The sequence below is a fragment of the Lepisosteus platostomus genome, chromosome 5 (assembly GCF_059453375.1).
Source record: "Lepisosteus platostomus isolate fLepPlt1 chromosome 5, fLepPlt1.hap1, whole genome shotgun sequence".
In the NCBI taxonomy this organism is placed as follows: Eukaryota; Metazoa; Chordata; class Actinopteri; order Semionotiformes; family Lepisosteidae; genus Lepisosteus; species Lepisosteus platostomus.
In genome coordinates this window covers 16,311,029-16,327,040 of record NC_142615.1, presented here as the reverse complement: position 1 = coordinate 16,327,040, position 16,012 = coordinate 16,311,029, and the positions used below count along the sequence as shown (strand labels likewise).

Sequence of the window (16,012 nt, the reverse complement as noted above, 5' to 3'; positions counted from 1 at the left end):
CTAAGAAAACCAACCAAAGTGCCTGCTGGGTGTGTGCCGCATTACCCAAATATGTACAGGGAGGACTTCCTATGGGGGCCATTCCTTGGCGTCTCGAGGAAGTCATAGGCATGATCATTTGGAGGGATAATTTAGGAGATTTTAATATGACAAACTATGGGGGTTGCCATAACACAACTTTAACCTGCACAACATTACAATATCTACAGGAGCAAGGCTTAGAGCCCACGAGTTTCACAGGCTCTTACGCTCCTAAATATAACAGAAGCCATACACCACCATACCTGACTCTAAATAAGGAACGTGAGGGAAACATATGTTTTCAGCACACTAATGGTCTGCACTTGGTTGGATGGAGTCGTTGCAACCTTACCATCGCTGCAAATATATCCACCTCTACCTTCCAAATTCCAGGATGGGATCGGCACACCCCACAATTCGGTATAAGCTTCTTATTTTCAGAGGCATGGGGAGCGCCAAACGGAACATATTTCATTTGTGGAAAACGAGCCTACCCATGGTTGCCAGCCCAGTGGTCTGGCTCATGTTATTTAGGATATGTGGTTCCTCATATCCATTTTCAAACCCACAGCCCCTTTGGACCTAACCACAGACCACAAAGAAAATTGGCTGATTGGGAATATTATTTAGGTATAATATTTCCACAAGCCGGCATGAACTTTCTGAGTCGAGAGTTAATTCAAATGGCCTCGACCTTAGAAGAATTAGCAAATTCTACCTTATCTAGTCTGAAGGCTGTTAATGATGTGATGGTAGCCCTCAGAACAGTGGCCATGCAGAACCGACTAGCTTTAGATTATGTAGTGGCGGCCCAAGGAGGAATTTGTGCAGTAATTGGCACTGAATGCTGCACATATATTCCTGATAATTCTGAGCACATCTCAGATCTAGCCCAACACATTTACAATGAGGGACAGAAATATCAGGACTATTATACTGAAAATTGGGGAATTGGGTAAAGTCTGTGTTTGGGGCCTGGGGTGGAACCTTTTTACAGTGTTTATTTGTAGGAATAGTATTGTTTATATGTATAATTGTAATCATCACGTGCACAAAAACATGTATCACATCTTGCTATAACCATGGAACGTACAATGTCATGGCAATACATACCTGTTCGCCAAGAAAGGAAAGATCTGCCCTGACATTGTATGTATAAAAATAGGCTACACTGACTTATGCCGTATTTTATAAGGGGGGAATGAAGAAAGATGTGAAGACGGGGGTTTGAATTGAATCCTTTCTGTAGGGGGTTTAGACTTCTAAGTCACAAGCTGGGGTTTATGGCAGGAAAGGGGGTTAACTGATAAGGATTGCAGATGCAAGCTAGGAACCCCCCTGGGTGTAATCTTAAACTGACCATTTGTCCAGAACATCGTAAACTGGCCAAATACCATGAACCTCTTTACCATCAGACCGAGTGACGTCAGAAACGGAGAAGAAGACACTATATAACCCAAAAGTTTGTAACAGTACGGGGAACAATACTTCGGTTTTGTTGTTTCTTGTGGGAAACAAGACTTCGGCTTTATTGTTCCTTGCATGCAATAAACTCATCTGTTTTACTTCATCTCGGGATCAAGAACCTTATTCGTTCTGTTACAACAGTATGAAGAACCAGAAATACAAAGATCCTTGCTTCATTGCAATTATGGCTGGTTTTGTTTAGTTTTTTCTTCATTTTCATTTTCCAGTGAATAAGGCCACTTTTGCCCTTCTTCTGCTGAGAGACTTGATCTTTATTCACACAATATGAGGCATCTGGGATGTGAGAACTCTTTAACTTTACACAAATGATCTCCAGAAAGAGTCAGAAAGGTGTGACCAGTCCTTTCCTGTCTCTTCACAGGGTGGAGCAGGAGAGGCCAGTGTCTCCAGCGCCCAGCTGTGTTTTTATACAGAGTGACCAATCAAAGGAAGAGCCACTGACCTTCAGAGATGATTCCTCCACTGCTGGAACAAGGTGAAGATGAGCTCTTTGTCATTAATAATGAAGCATCAAGACTAGACTAGACTATTATAGTGCACTTTGTTAAATACTATATATATTAATATTATATAATACTTTATTATTATAGTGCACTTCTGGTACAATAAGAACAGAAGAACAGTTACAGGTGAGAGGAGCTCATGTGGTTGTTAGTGGTTAACAGACCCAGGATCCACCTGTGTATCTAGGGGGCATATTTTTCACCCTGGTTCCTGTTTAATTCTGTCAGCAGGTGTCTATATATATATACTATTCTGTGTACACCAAGAGTGGAGGGAGTGTGGAAAAGGCTGCCCAGCCATGTTGTTGAAGTTGATACCCTGGCTTCTCTCCAGACATAGCTAGATGAATCCTGGGGTCAATTAGCTACCAGTGAGACCAGATGGGTCCTCTCCTTTGTGAACTTTCCTATGTTCTTACGTACAGTAAATCCGCTATTTACTACTAGTTTAAATCCAGCCCTAACACTGCTGAGGGATTCAATCTTGATGCAGACAGTGGTCAGTAATATTCATATTATATTCAGTAATATCCCAAGCTCAGGGTTGACCTCTGTCTGAGCTGTAATAAGATTACTGTCCTGTCACAGACTCCAGCTGGAGAGGCCAGTGTCTCCAGTGCCCAGCTGTGTGTCTATGCAGAGTGACCACTCAAGGGACAAGCCTCTGAACTTCAGAGATGATTCCTCCACTGCTGGAATAAGGTGAGGAGATCACTTTCACAGCGGGCAAACACTAAGCTTGTGCAGGTCTGGACCCCTGATCGTGGATTTTCTTTCTTTTTCTTGTGTCAGATGTTCCCAGTGACATTATCATTTGTGTCTCAGACAGCCCTTCTGTAAATTCTTTGCATGTTTCCTATTGAAAAGCAGAAGAATGTGGACCTCATGCTGTTAGATTCACCATTGTAAAGCAGATTGCAGTAGTGGAGAATAAATGATCTTTATAAATAAAGTATGTCTAAAACATAAATAAATATGTTTCTGCTACTGTTCAGTCTAGTCACTATTCACTAGACACACTGGGGCTGTCCAGTGTTGTCAGTGTACACAATACACAATAGTGTACACAAAAGACACTAGTCTAGTCTGGTCAGACTCCAGTCTGGTCAGTGGAAACTGTGATTGTGACTCTTCCTGTTCTCTCTGTGTGTCTGCAGTGAGCCAGCAGTGACCTGTGATTTCTGTCTGGAGAAGAAGCTCAGAGCTGTGAAACACTGTCTGACCTGCGCTGCCTCCTACTGTGAGACACACATGGGACAGCACTACACTGTCCCAGTCCTGCAGAGAGACAGACTGGTGGACACAACTGGACACCAGGAGCCCAGACTGTGTCAGCAGCACCACAGAGCTCTGGAGCTGCTCTGTAAGACTGACTGGACACTCATCTGCACTCTGTGTTCAGCACAGGAGCACAGAGGCCATGACACCATCTTTCTAAAGACAGAGCAGGAGCTGACACAGGTAAGGAGTTTTAGTTGATTGTCTACAGTCTGCGGAGGTCATCTGAAAGATACAAGAGAGGGAGATGGAGAACCTGTTATTTGAGGATCACTAGATCACTGAAATCTAAGCACAGTCTCACACACCTGTCCTGCTCAGTCATCACTGTCCACACCTCAGTCATCACTGTTCACACCTCATCACACCTCAGTCATCACTGTCCACACCTCAGTCATCACTGTCCACACCTCATCACACCACAGTCATCACTGTCCACACCTCAGTCAACACTGTCCACACCTCATCACACCACAGCCATCACTGTCCACACCTCAGTCATCACTGTCCACACCTCATCACACCTCAGTCATCACTGTCCACACCTCAGTCATCACTGTCCACACCTCATCACACCTCAGTCATCACTGTCCACACCTCAGTCATCACTGTCCACACCTCATCACACCTCATCACACCTCAGTCATCACTGTCCACACCTCATCACACCTCAGTCATCACTGTCCACACCTCATCACACCACAGCCATCACTGTCCACACCTCAGTCATCACTGTCCACACCTCATCACACTACAGCCATCACTGTCCACACCTCAGTCATCACTGTCCACACCTCATCACACCACAGCCATCACTGTCCACACCTCAGTCATCACTGTCCACACCTCATATCACCTCAGTCATCACTGTCCACACCTCAGTCATCACTGTTCACACCTCATCACACCTCAGCCATCACTGTCCACACCTCAGTCATCACTGTCCACACCTCATCACACCATAGTCATCACTGTCCACACCTCAGTCCTCACTGTCCACATGTCATCACCTCAGTCATCACTGTACACACCTCATCACACATCAGTCATCACTGTCCACATCTTAATCATCACTGACCACACCTCATCACACCTCAGTCCTCACTGTCCACATGTCATCACTGTTCACACCTCAGTCATCACTGTCCACACCTCATCACACCACAGCCATCACTGTCCACACCTCAGTCATCACTGTCCACACCTCATATCACCTCAGTCATCACTGTCCACACCTCAGTCATCACTGTTCACACCTCATCACACCTCAGCCATCACTGTCCACACCTCAGTCATCACTGTCCACACCTCATCACACCATAGCCATCACTGTCCACACCTCAGTCCTCACTGTCCACATGTCATCACTGTTCACACCTCAGTCATCACTGTACACACCTCATCACACCTCAGTCATCACTGTCCACATCTTAATCATCACTGACCACACCTCATCACACCTCAGTCCTCACTGTCCACATGTCATCACTGTTCACACCTCATCACACCATAGCCATCACTGTCCACACCTCAGTCCTCACTGTCCACATGTCATCACTGTTCACACCTCAGTCATCACTGTACACACCTCATCACACCACAGTCATCACTGTCCACACCTCAGTCAACACTGTCCACACCTCATCACACCACAGCCATCACTGTCCACACCTCAGTCATCACTGTCCACACCTCATCACACCTCAGTCATCACTGTCCACACCTCAGTCATCACTGTCCACACCTCATCACACCTCAGTCATCACTGTCCACACCTCAGTCATCACTGTCCACACCTCATCACACCTCATCACACCTCAGTCATCACTGTCCACACCTCATCACACCTCAGTCATCACTGTCCACACCTCATCACACCACAGCCATCACTGTCCACACCTCAGTCATCACTGTCCACACCTCATCACACTACAGCCATCACTGTCCACACCTCAGTCATCACTGTCCACACCTCATCACACCACAGCCATCACTGTCCACACCTCAGTCATCACTGTCCACACCTCATATCACCTCAGTCATCACTGTCCACACCTCAGTCATCACTGTTCACACCTCATCACACCTCAGCCATCACTGTCCACACCTCAGTCATCACTGTCCACACCTCATCACACCATAGTCATCACTGTCCACACCTCAGTCCTCACTGTCCACATGTCATCACCTCAGTCATCACTGTACACACCTCATCACACATCAGTCATCACTGTCCACATCTTAATCATCACTGACCACACCTCATCACACCTCAGTCCTCACTGTCCACATGTCATCACTGTTCACACCTCAGTCATCACTGTCCACACCTCATCACACCACAGCCATCACTGTCCACACCTCAGTCATCACTGTCCACACCTCATATCACCTCAGTCATCACTGTCCACACCTCAGTCATCACTGTTCACACCTCATCACACCTCAGCCATCACTGTCCACACCTCAGTCATCACTGTCCACACCTCATCACACCATAGCCATCACTGTCCACACCTCAGTCCTCACTGTCCACATGTCATCACTGTTCACACCTCAGTCATCACTGTACACACCTCATCACACCTCAGTCATCACTGTCCACATCTTAATCATCACTGACCACACCTCATCACACCTCAGTCCTCACTGTCCACATGTCATCACTGTTCACACCTCATCACACCATAGCCATCACTGTCCACACCTCAGTCCTCACTGTCCACATGTCATCACTGTTCACACCTCAGTCATCACTGTACACACCTCATCACACCACAGTCATCACTGTCCACACCTCAGTCAACACTGTCCACACCTCATCACACCACAGCCATCACTGTCCACACCTCAGTCATCACTGTCCACACCTCATCACACCTCAGTCATCACTGTCCACACCTCAGTCATCACTGTCCACACCTCATCACACCTCAGTCATCACTGTCCACACCTCAGTCATCACTGTCCACACCTCATCACACCTCAGTCCTCACTGTCCACATGTCATCACTGTTCACACCTCAGTCATCACTGTCCACACCTCATCACACCACAGCCATCACTGTCCACACCTCAGTCATCACTGTCCACACCTCATCACACCACAGCCATCACTGTCCACACCTCAGTCATCACTGTCCACACCTCATCACACCACAGCCATCACTGTCCACACCTCAGTCATCACTGTCCACACCTCAGTCATCACTGTCCACACCTCATATCACCTCAGTCATCACTGTCCACACCTCAGTCATCACTGTTCACACCTCATCACACCTCAGCCATCACTGTCCACACCTCAGTCATCACTGTCCACACCTCATCACACCATAGTCATCACTGTCCACACCTCAGTCCTCACTGTCCACACCTCATCACACCTCAGTCATCACTGTCCACATCTTAATCATCACTGACCACACCTCATCACACCTCAGTCCTCACTGTCCACATGTCATCACTGTTCACACCTCAGTCATCACTGTACACACCTCATCACACCTCAGTCCTCACTGTCCACACCTGTCATCACTGTCCACATCTCAGCCATCAGTGACCACACCTCAGAAATCAGTGTTCACACCTCATCACACCTCAGTCATCACTGTCCAAACCTCATCACACAATGGTAAATTAGGAACAAGTAATAGGTTTATTCCATGCTGAAAAAAAGAAGAGAGAAAACACATGTTTCGGCCATGGAGCCTTCTTCAGGTGTGAGAGAGACAGGGCAGCAGGCAAAGGTAATGTAGCGGGAGAACAAAAGCAGGGAAAAGGAGGAGTGAGAGGCGGGAGAAGGGGACAGAAAGAGAGGCCAATCAAGAGGTGTGAAGTCAGAATAGGTGTCGAGAGGTGTGAAATGAAACTTCCAATGACTGGAGAAAATTTAGTAGAATAGTAGTCTGTCATTAAGAGAAGGGGGAAGGTGTGATCCTAGCTGAAGGATAAGTTTGGTTTCGGTAGTCTTTCAGATGTAGTCTGATATCCTCATTTCTCTGTTTTTCTGTCTTAATTCTTTTTTGTCTCGGATGTCCAAAGGGACTAACTGTGGAGAGCAGGAGAGCGGAAAAAAAACCCTTATGCGTAGCGGCAGAACGGGAAAAAGGCCCGGGCTCGATAGTGCAAAGAGTTCAGGAGCGCCGTATAGAAACCTTTGCCCTCAGGTAGCGGACGTGGGGCGACCTGGTGCTAGGCGGGTCTCAGGACATCCAAACGTCAATGCTGAGCGAGGGCAGAGTACAAGACCCAGAAATATATAGCCCAAGGGAAAGAGAGGGACCGGAAGGACAGCAGGCAGGAAACTAGGGACAGGACAGAGAAGGACATTATTGGCTTCATCTCTTCCCCACCGAGAGCTGGTGTGTGGGGAGAAGACTGGAGCATCATCCAGGTGGGCATGCACACTGGTGGTGGTAGTGGGATTCCCATTACCTGTAAAAAGAGCTCTGAGTGGAGTGTCCAGAAAAGAGCTATAGAACTGTAAGGAAATATTATTGTTATTTTTGCAAGATGATACATCTTCACTGCTGAGACTTGTGTGGTCATCCACACCACAGAATGCCTTTTGGTTCAGAGTGAAGTAAAGTTGATGTTGGTCCCTGTATTGTTCCTGTAACTGAAGAGTGAATTAGTGGTTAGATGTTTTCAGATAATTCTAAAGTTGAATTCCAGTTCATCCTTCACTAGTGAGGCTTATGTAGTTTATCGTCTTTTCATCCGACAGGGAAGCCAGAAAAAAAATGGCCAAGAGAGCAGATGACCAAGATCTCGCTGGAAAGCTTGAGAATGCTGGCCTGGACGGAGTTTATTGGTCCCAGATATTTAAAGATGTCCTGAATGTTCAGTATGTATATTCAGAATGTGCAGTATGTAGGAGACCAGGACTATGAAAAACTAGAAAAGCACAGAAGACATGACTGGGAAAGAGCTGCTCTGCAGGAGTTATTGGGTTTCAAGAAGAAACAGGTGGAGAAGCAGGGGTCTGTGATGAAGGGAGCAGAGCAGGAAAAACATCACATGGAAGACAAAGACCGAAATGCTATTGAGGTGAGGGGAATAGTAGATCAGGTTTGCTCAGTTCTTCACTCTCCTTGTCATTTCCCTCTACACTTCATTATGTTTAGAGTGTATCCTGAATGGAAAGAAGATGATCCAGTGGCCATTCAATTTAACTTCTTCTTTTCTTTTCTTCTTTTTAGATACACAAGGTCAAGATAGAAAACCTAGAGGAGTCTTTCAGGAATAGAATAGACCAGGTGAGACAGGACCTTACGGAGCTTAAGAAACTGCATAAGAGTGGCAAAGACCGGAACAGTGCTGAGGTGAGAGAATTGGAAGACAAGATTCGCTCGGCCCTTGACATTCCTCAGGAGGGTTGGGTACCTGCTGCACAGTCTCTTGAGGAGCTGGTGATAAATCTGCACCAACAGCTCAATCTTCTGAAAGACTCCTCCCTGTCTCGCCCTGGGAATATTCCTGATGAGGAGGTGTTAAGAAGTGCATCTGAAGGCTTGGCTCTGCAGGGAGTCTACTGTACTGGGGCTCTGGAGGACTTGCTGGAGAAGAGAGAGCAGCTCATTGAGGTTCCTGAGGGCTTCTCACTGAGTGGAGCCCAGCACAGCTCACTCTACAAGAAGGAGGAGTTTTCCTCCTGTACATTGCTGGCCCTCTTTCAGAAGGTTGTGGAAGTGCTCGGCTACACTTTCAGCTACTCAACAGCTGGAGTAAAGATCTTCTCTGTTGAAAACACAACAGAACTATCCTGCTCAACAGAACAGGAGAAATCACACAGATCCTCCTCTGAAGAGTCCTGCGTGTGGAAAATGATGTACAATTATGTCCCACTGGCATCCAGCTTTATTCAGAACAACAAACTGAAGCTGTCAAGTGCTGCCATGACAGACCTCAGAGATATAGAAGCAGTGCTGATCAACAGTGATGAGAGTGACATGACCTCTGAGTTAATGGACAGAGTTGGTGCGTTTTTCAAGAGATTTGGTTCCCATGCTAACCAGGGTCCTCTTTACTTTGGTGGGGTGTTCTGGTGGAAGGCCTCTGCTGAGGGGTTCAGCAGCAGTAAAGTCACAGAGATGAACAGCCTGACATCTGAAGCCTTACATCTCTATGTTGGTGCTGAATGCAGTGAACTAATCTCAGAATGCAGTGTTGGAAGAACTGTAAAAAAGTTAATAGAATTCTTTAACAATGAAGCCCTTCAGACAGAAATGCAGCTCAGTAAACGAACTTCAGCAACACGAAGCACACCTGCATCAGAGCTGAAAGGATACTTTACTGGGAACTACAGTGAAACCCAGCTGAGCAGGGTGAATCTCACTGTCTCTAAAATTGGAGGTCCTGCTGAAACTCACAATCAGCTGCAGTGGAAGTGTGCTCTGGTCAGCAGTTACAGGACCTGGCAGGTGATAGACAGAGGAACCAGGCTGATTCCTGTGTGGGACATCATCCTGTCTGCTCACACTCAAGACTTCACAGACCCTTTCAGACTGAGCAGCAGCCTGCTGGAGGCCTACAGAAGGATTACAGGGCAGGACGCAGACCTGATGTCAGGAGAGAGTGAACTCTCGGCATAGAGAGAGGCTGAGGAGCTGATTCAGACAGTGAAGAACTGGACTGTGTCCAACAGTGAACAGGTTCTGACTGAGCTGCTGCAGTTCAAGAGTAAAGTGAGAGAAACAACAGAGTCTCACAGAATCTGGTTTCAGACCTGTCTCTCTAACAGGGTCCTGCAAGATGTTTTATTGAAAGTGGTTGAAAAGCACAAACATGAGGAAGCCATAAATCTGAAAACGATGATGCACTCTGTCATGGAGCCTCACCTGTTCACTGTGAAGAACTTCCCTCACAGAGCTGAGATCGTGGAGTGGGCCTACCACACCGAGGAGGAACTGCACAGAGGTATTTCCGTTTCTGAGTTTTCTGAACTGGCAGAAATCCTGAAGAGAACTAAAGACAAACTACAAGATTCTACATTTGCACTCAGTGACTCTCTAAAGTTGCCAAGATTAAAGCCACCTCTACCATATCCTTCTCCCTGAACTCCCTGCGACAGACTTTAACACATAACAACGAGGAAGAAGCAGAGCTGCTGGTACTTTCTATCATCACTCCTCTAGCATACAACTCAAAGAGCAAAACTTTCAGTCATCTTCTGAGCTGGAAAGACATTGACTTTTTAGAGAATGACCTGCAGAAAGCTTATGACAAGTACTGCTCTCTGAAAGAACAAGACCCTACAAGAGCTCAGACCTACTTAGTGCTGACGGCTCTGACTGTATCCAGAGACGAACAGCCAGTCTCCTCACAGGACAAGGGAAAGCAACTGCAGTTTCTGAAATCACAGCTTAGGGACAAAATGGCTCCTGATGTTTCCTCAGCAATGAGTTCTGCAGATGAACATCAGGACTGGGAGAGACTTCAGCAAGAACTAACATCTGTACTTGAGAAGGAAAAGACAAGTATCACAGCAGAAGAAATGTGCACAGAGCTGAAGAACCTAACACAACCAGTAGGAATCGTTTTCTCAGGTCACAGCCACAGTGGTTCTCTGACAGAGTCCTCTGTACAGAATGACCGTCACCCAAACACATTGGAAGAACATTTCAGTGAGGCAGTGAAAAATGAAACCGATGCTTTTCTGAACTTGCTACAGAAACTTGGGCTCAGGGATTCATATCATAACTGATGTACTCATTATCAACAGTTTGTCATGCAGTGTCACCCAACCTCATATGGAGAAAGAGCTAATACCTTCACTATCTATACAAGCTCATGATGTTGGACTACAGTTATAGAACCTTGTTCCTTAAAGATCACAAGACTGACTCTGCTGGCAGTTGTCTGATGAGAGAGAAGTCAACTGATTACACAACAGGCAGTAATGACTTTTTCATTCTTGGACTCCAGAGTTCCACTACCTGCGATAGCACTTCTGAAGACTCTTACGGAGAGGACATCTATCAGGAGTCGCACATTCACCCCCTGGACGTCCACATGGCTGTGTTCCACTGCTCTGATGACTTCTTGAGAGCATTCCTCTTCACCAAGCTCTCCACCTGTCAGTTTGCCTTACCCCTCCTGGTGCCCAGCCCCGAGACTGGGGCAGTGGAGCTCCCTCTGTGGGCTCTGAGGCAGGTCAAGAGATCATGGTGCAGTAAGGAGCCCTCAGAGAGGCAGCTCCGTGAAACACAACTGCAGGGACATGTTCAACACTCTAGTGCCAACTGTGTCCTTCATCAGGCTGGGATCATCCTCTGTCTCCAAATCCCAGGTCCTGAACAGCGTCGTCAGCCCCAAGAAACACAGTGTGTTTTTCCACCGGCACTGCAGTGAAATTTCCTCTCACTGCCTGCTCATGGATGGGGTGGTGGAGATCGCCTGGTACTGTCCAGGAGGCAGGAAGGATGATGTGTTCAACAGCTGTGTGGCTTTCCTGAACCTACACGGCGACGCCAGCAAACACCCAGAGCAGCTGCAGTTTCTCCAGGAGGTCAGCACTGTCAACGTGCTTCTGATCTCAGAGTCTCCACTGGAGGGAGAGGAGAAGAAGACAGCTGAGGCTCTTGTCAAATCTCCTGTCCCCATGATCTGTCTGTTTGCTGGACAGAGTAAAGTCCCACAAGGAAACAATCCAACCATGGTGAGACTGGCAGCCAAGAACAGGGGAGAAGCACTGCTGAATAAAGAAATAATATCAAACATCAAACACTGCATCTCCACTGTGAACAAGACCTCCAGCCTGCAGACATACTTACAGGCAGCAAGACAACAGCACTTCAGGGTGGATGAAGACAGTGCAATCTGTACAGAAGGGAAGGAAAAGGCCCAGATGTTGTTGGAACTGTTGAAAGAAGGTGAGTTATTAAGCCTAAAGAATCTGTTGCCTCTGCAGGGTGAGCTGTGGCACCAGTGGTGCATGAAGGACAAAGAACAGTATCGTCTTAACAGCAAAGTGAATAAAAGTATTGAACAGCAGCTAAGCGAGATTAGAGCTGAGAAAAGAGCCCTCCGTCGTGAACAGCTGAAGATAGCTTTCCCTCTCAATAACTTCATGAGATCCTTCCTGGAGTGTTTAACTTCTGCAGATCCACAAGACACAAAGCTGTTCATGCTGCACTGGCTGGGAATGTATCTAGATGAACTGACTGCAGACACGCTGAGTGAACTTCAGGAGAAATACCACTCCACGTGGACAACACTGAGACTGAAAGACAAGAGTAAGGACAAGGAGCTGGAAATGAAACTGCAGAAGGATCTGAACACAATATCTGAACAGATTAGTGCTGCTACTCTCGGACTTCAACAACTCATGAGAGAAACTGCTCAGCTGTACGAGACTTTTCAATCAGAAGGAGATGGTCTAGAAGAGTACAGACAGTTTGTCAGAGTCCTTCCTGCTGTTGGAGCGGAGATGCTGATGTCAGGACATCCCCTGGAGCTGATGGACGGAGATACTGCCCATGTGCCTCTGGTATGGATTGAGGCCGTCCTGGACAAGTTCACTGAGACTTGGAGAAAGAAAGGTGTTTGTCCTCTCTGTCCTTGGAGTCCAGAGCTCAGGAAAGTCCATTCTGCCGAACACGATGTTCGGGCTGCAGTTCACAGTTAGTGCAGGCAAGTGCACCAGGGGAGCATTCATGCAGTTAGTGAGAGTGAGTGAGGAGGTCAGAGCCCAGCTGCAGTATGAATTTGTCCTGGTGGTGGACACAGAGGGGCTTCAGTCACCAGAGCTCAGTAATAAAGCCTCACTGAGTCATGCCAATGAATTAGCAACTGTTATTATCGGGATTGGTGACATGACTATGATCAACATCATGGGAGAGAATCCATCTGAAATGCAGGACATTCTCCAGATCTGTGTCCAGGCGTTCCTGAGAATGAAGTCTGTTCAGATCAAACCGAGCTGTATTTTTGTACACCAGAAGGCTTCAGCAAACAACAAGAATATGGAGGGAAGGAGGCGTCTCCAGGAGAAACTGGATGAAATGGCTTGCATTGCTGCCAGGGAGGAAAACTGTGAAGTTACTGGCTTCAGTGATATAATCCAGTTTGATGTGGAATCACAGGTTTTCTACTTCAAGAACCTTCTGGAAGGAGACCCTCCGATGGCACCTCCCAACCCCTCCTACAGCCAGAACGTCCAGGAGCCGAAGCTGAAGCTCCTCAGTGTCGCTCAGTGGCAGCCAGGAGTGAAGTTTCCCTCACTGTCAGAGTTTAAATTAGGGATCAAAGATCTCTGGAACGCACTGCTGGCGGACACTGTGGCCATTACATTGGAATCAGACTGAAAGACAGATAATCATGATGGACGTACTGTACAGTGTGTATGGAACAGGTTGTTCATACACACATATGATCTTTGCTATCTCATAATTATGACATAACTCAGTAATTGTTGTTTTTTTATACCTTGGTGTGATGTGTCTCATTTCAGACTCAGTAACACCTCTGTAAGTACAGCCTTTTCATCCCAAAAGTACAACGCAACCTCAAACATGCAAACTTGAAAACTTAAAAGCTTCACTGATCAATTCCTGTCAGCTCCTCACAAGCAGAGGGCTCCGGTATATCAACACTCACGCCCAGCTGATCCTCCTGGCACAGAAACACGACCCGGCGCTTTAATGCCAACTCTTGTGCTTCTGTTCTCTGGCAGAGAGAACCCGTCTCAGCTCGAATCGCAAACCGACACGAAATGTACACGTCAAACCTGCTGTCGGGCGGAATGAACCAGATTGGAGCCGCCGGACTGTCACCAAGTAAACAATTACTGAGTTATGTCACCGGGCCTGTTGTCATGGAAACCAGACAGACCAAACTTCCCGTTACTACCCTGACCTGCTCGTCTAATAATAATAATAATTTCTGACCCGTGTCGGTGACCCATCTGTTTCTACACTCCTGTCGACAGAAGATGAGGGTGAAGTTGGCTTCTTATTCGCATGGTGCTGCTGTAATGTCACCTTTCGCCTGCAGATGGCTGTCTCCAGTCATTTTTAATTGTACTCATCCGGATGGATTACTGTACATATCCTCATTAAAGCGGAATATATAATTAAATAGTGACTGTCCAAATAGCATTTTTGTATGAAACACATTTCAGAAAATCGATTTTCAAACTCCCAATAACACAAACTGGCATGTTAGATAACAAGTAAATAAGACAAAGGCAAAACGTGAATTCACTGGCACTTTCTGCATATTTACCGTGACCTTGCCTTCTGATCATTAAAAGTCTCATATTATTTCCAAGACATTTTAAACTAGCAGTATTAGAGGGGAAATTTAGAACATGGCATTTGAGAATATATTGTTAACCAAGGATGAGCAAAGGGTGATTGCACTTTCTGCTAATTGCTATGAACCTACCCCCTGGTTCTAAAAACTTTTCACAATTCTGACACTGAGGTGTGAGACACAGTGGAACAGACTGTCAAAATAGTACTGTACTGTATGACGCTCTGAACACAGCATGTGAGAAGTCACTGGCAAATGGTGATTACCAATCAAGAGGGAGGGCCACAGCAATACAGCAACAGTCTGTCCTTCTGTGGATTATTTTACTTTACTGAACTGGTTCCATTCTTCACCCCTCTGCTCCTATTTATTTATTTATTTTTTTATTTATCTATTATAAAATAAAGTTTATTATTAGTATTATTTATCAGGATGAAAAGGGTACTGCCCAGCCCGGGCGTGACGTCGCTCGTCTGTTACTTGGCTCGGGGTAACACGAGGAATCGAGGTGCACTGTTATAAAAAGGGTCACGCATGACGTCACTTTCTAGTTACAGCTCACTGCTGTTACTGCAAAGTGGACAAAGTAAATAAGGTCAACTTTGCAATACCTCAGCTTAGTACTGTTAAATGTATGAAATACAATCTTTCCACGGACACAGTTCCAGCTTCTCTCCACTTAGACAGGCTGGAACATGAAACGTCACCGATCTGCAGAGAAGTGGGGTGATTCCCTTCAGTGGAGTCAGCGCCAGTGTGGACTTCAGAGACGGGCATCAGAGGTGCTCCTGAACCCCCTTGTGAAACACAGGTCAGAAATGGGACCTTTCCAGCCCTTGCAGACACATTGAGACACTTTTTATAACCTCGAATGCTGGTGCTCTGGGCAGCAGGACCCCTGTCAGAGTCCAGCCTGACAGCCTGGTGTCTGAACTCTCCTGTCACGGTGTCTTCTCCTCTTCAACCTGAAGTTGCCCACACTCAATCAATAAATCAGATATAGGAGGCATTTTCTGATGTTGGAGAAAATTAGAATAACACCCAGCAGCTCCTCCATCACATTTCTAAAGCTTGGCAACCATTTCTGAACCATTGTGAGACTCGGAGCCTCCCTTCTGAGTGATCACTGTATGGTCACTTTATTAGGTACACCCTAAACCTTAATCTGCTGCTAACTGGATACTCAGAGGATACCTGACGGGACTTATCTTACCCTTGTTTTGTGCTTCTCGGAGCCTGTTTAGTGTGATCAGTATTTTTCTCTTCCTCGTGTCTCTCCTGTCTCTTTCTCCTTCAGTTTTTCTCCTTTTTTGTGAGGGAAGATTTTGGAGGAACATGGGAGGAGATAGGAAGTTCTGTATTTTTTCCTTTTCATGAATGATTCGCACATAAAACACTCTACCAACAGGCAACATGCTCTGTAACAGTACGTTAATGTGTAACAGCTGCATCCATTATTTTTG

At 46.4% G+C, this 16,012-nt stretch overlaps 1 protein-coding gene and 1 long non-coding RNA gene across 2 annotated transcripts; both read left to right on the top strand.

Moving 5' to 3' along the window:
• Positions 1-1,837: 1,837 nt before the first annotated feature.
• On the top strand, positions 1,838-3,500 carry LOC148664139 (uncharacterized). Its single transcript, XR_015937143.1, has 3 exons — positions 1,838-1,984; positions 2,601-2,714; positions 3,170-3,500. It is a non-coding gene; the product is annotated as an uncharacterized LOC148664139 (long non-coding RNA).
• Positions 3,501-10,105: 6,605 nt separating this feature from the next.
• Positions 10,106-13,600, top strand: LOC148664138 (interferon-induced very large GTPase 1-like). Its single transcript, XM_088630899.1, has 5 exons — positions 10,106-10,211; positions 10,310-10,404; positions 11,220-11,461; positions 11,553-12,166; positions 12,861-13,600. The coding sequence occupies exons 1-5, from the start codon at positions 10,106-10,108 to the stop codon at positions 13,598-13,600; spliced, it is 1,797 nt and encodes a 598-aa protein (XP_088487025.1).
• The last annotated feature ends 2,412 nt before the right edge of the window (positions 13,601-16,012 follow it).

Bases quoted from the DNA above. Each gene is read 5' to 3' on its own strand.
- LOC148664138 (XM_088630899.1), top strand. From the start codon at position 10,106: ATGATGCACTCTGTCATGGAGCCTCACCTGTTCACTGTGAAGAACTTC. The intron at 10,212-10,309 runs GTATTTCCGTTT...GACTCTCTAAAG, and splicing joins CGAGGAGGAACTGCACAGAG to TTGCCAAGATTAAAGCCACC. The intron at 10,405-11,219 runs GTACTTTCTATC...CTTGGACTCCAG, and splicing joins AGGAAGAAGCAGAGCTGCTG to AGTTCCACTACCTGCGATAG.